A 1,805-nucleotide genomic window follows, 5' to 3' on the forward strand; every position below is an offset into this window, starting at 1 on the left:
AATAGTCAACAACAACATTAAACAAGTAAAAAAAATCGTAATTTCAATTAAATAAAACGCAAGTGTATCAGTATGTATCTTTGTTATCTGAATATGAAAGAAATGGACAGAACAAAAACATTATAAGAAAATGAAACATAATACTTAATGATAACTTAAAAACATTTGCGATGCACAATGCATGGTCCTGATTCATCATATTCCTGTTTCGATATCCACATTTGCTGAAAAGTTGACAGAGAAGATAAAATCGAACCACCAATCCACACCGAATATTTTCTTTCCGGTGGAGCAATTACTTTAATTTTCATGGTTGTAGGTGCCAGAGCTGTTATTTCTTTCTGGATACGATCGGCAATACCTGGATACATTGTAGTGCCTCCGGATAATACAGTGTTAGCGTACAAATCTTTACGAATATCAACATCACATTTCATAATGGAGAGATAAGTTGTTTCGTGTATTCCAGAACTTTCCATACCGAGAAAAGACGGTTGAAACAGTGTTTCGGGACAACGAAACCTTTCATTTCCAATTGTTATCACTTGGCCATCTGGTAATTCATAAGATTTTTCAATAGTTGATGATATGGCAGAATTTGCCATCTCTTGTTCAAAATCCAAAGCAACGTAGCAGAGCTTCTCTTTAATATCTCGCACGATTTCTCTCTCTGCTGGAATAATATAAGAATAAAACTAAGTTATTATTTGAAATCTGAGATTCACAAAATTATCGAGGGTTAATTTTATTTAGTTATATAATAAATTGTTGCAATATTTTCTTGATGTTGCCATAATTCCTATTGAACACATTCCAGACACATTGTCAACATGTTTGGAGTACAACGAATTCATTTTATAACTATTGTTATTTTTTAATAAATAATCCTTTTACTTTTATCTTTGAAATTTAAGAAAAAATAATCATCCCTGGACTATTTGACTAACTTACCAGTTGTTGTAAAGGAATAGCCACGTTCTGTTAAAATTCTCATTAAATAATCAGTTAGATCTCGTCCGGCTAAATCTAATCGAATTATTGCATGAGGCAAGGCATAGCCTTCATATATAGGAACAGTATGAGATACTCCATCACCAGAATCCATAACTATACCAGTTGTTCTTCCAGAAGAATAAAGCGATAAAACTGCTTGAATTGCAACATACATGGCCGGTGTATTGAATGTTTCGAACATAATCTGTGTTTAACAAAAAATTTCATAAAAAAGTAAACATTTAAATATCTTTTTTAAACGAATAGGATCTAATTAACAGTTATTGCAAACAACAACCAAAAAAAGCTCTAAAACATTAGAAAGATAACGTCAAAATTTGCTAGCAGGCTACTTATTATTGTCATATTAAACTTTAATGCTTTTAAAATTTGTTTCAGTTTTTACAAAATAATTTTTCAACAAATGTCTTTGTTTAAAAATGATTTATGCCCACCGGAATTTTAGATTATTCTTTTTAAAAAATGGACATATTATTTTTAGTTCTTAGTTAATTATTGATGAATAAAAACATTATAATTAACAAATGATTCAAAAATTTTAAAATTCTAAATAATATGTATAAATACATACATATGTCATAAAACGATATAAAAATTTATGACATTTTTTATAAACTAAAGTACGTATAAAGCTATAGAAAAAGAATAATTTACTTGAGTCATTTTTTCTCTGTTTGCCTTAGGATTTAAAGGCGCTTCTGTTAAAAGGACTGGATGTTCTTCCGGTGCAACCCTTAATTCGTTGTAAAATGTATGATGCCATATTTTTTCCATATCGTCCCAATTGTTTA

The 1,805-nt window shown here is 29.6% G+C and overlaps 1 protein-coding gene across 1 annotated transcript; it reads right to left on the reverse strand.

The window, feature by feature from the left end:
- Positions 1–22: 22 nt before the first annotated feature.
- Positions 23–1,799, reverse strand: LOC111631404 (actin, cytoplasmic 3-like). The gene is made up of 3 exons (XM_023375642.1): positions 1,669–1,799; positions 952–1,198; positions 23–673 (listed from the first exon to the last, which is right to left on the reverse strand). The coding sequence occupies exons 1-3, from the start codon at positions 1,786–1,788 to the stop codon at positions 156–158; spliced, it is 885 nt and encodes a 294-aa protein (XP_023231410.1). The 5' UTR covers positions 1,789–1,799; the 3' UTR covers positions 23–155.
- Between the last annotated feature and the right edge of the window lie 6 nt (positions 1,800–1,805).

The sequence above is a fragment of the Centruroides sculpturatus genome, unplaced genomic scaffold (assembly GCF_000671375.1).
Source record: "Centruroides sculpturatus isolate CEXI.00-Female unplaced genomic scaffold, Cexi_2.0 scaffold526, whole genome shotgun sequence".
NCBI lineage: Eukaryota > Metazoa > Arthropoda > Arachnida > Scorpiones > Buthidae > Centruroides > Centruroides sculpturatus.

Excerpts from the sequence above, each read along its gene's own strand:
- LOC111631404 (XM_023375642.1), bottom strand. The coding sequence starts at position 1,788 with ATGGAAAAAATATGGCATCATACATTTTACAACGAATTAAGGGTTGCA. Across the intron at positions 1,199-1,668 it reads ACAGAGAAAAAATGACTCAA|ATTATGTTCGAAACATTCAA; the intron begins GTAAATTATTCT and ends TGTTAAACACAG. Across the intron at positions 674-951 it reads CTATTCCTTTACAACAACTG|CAGAGAGAGAAATCGTGCGA; the intron begins GTAAGTTAGTCA and ends ATATTATTCCAG.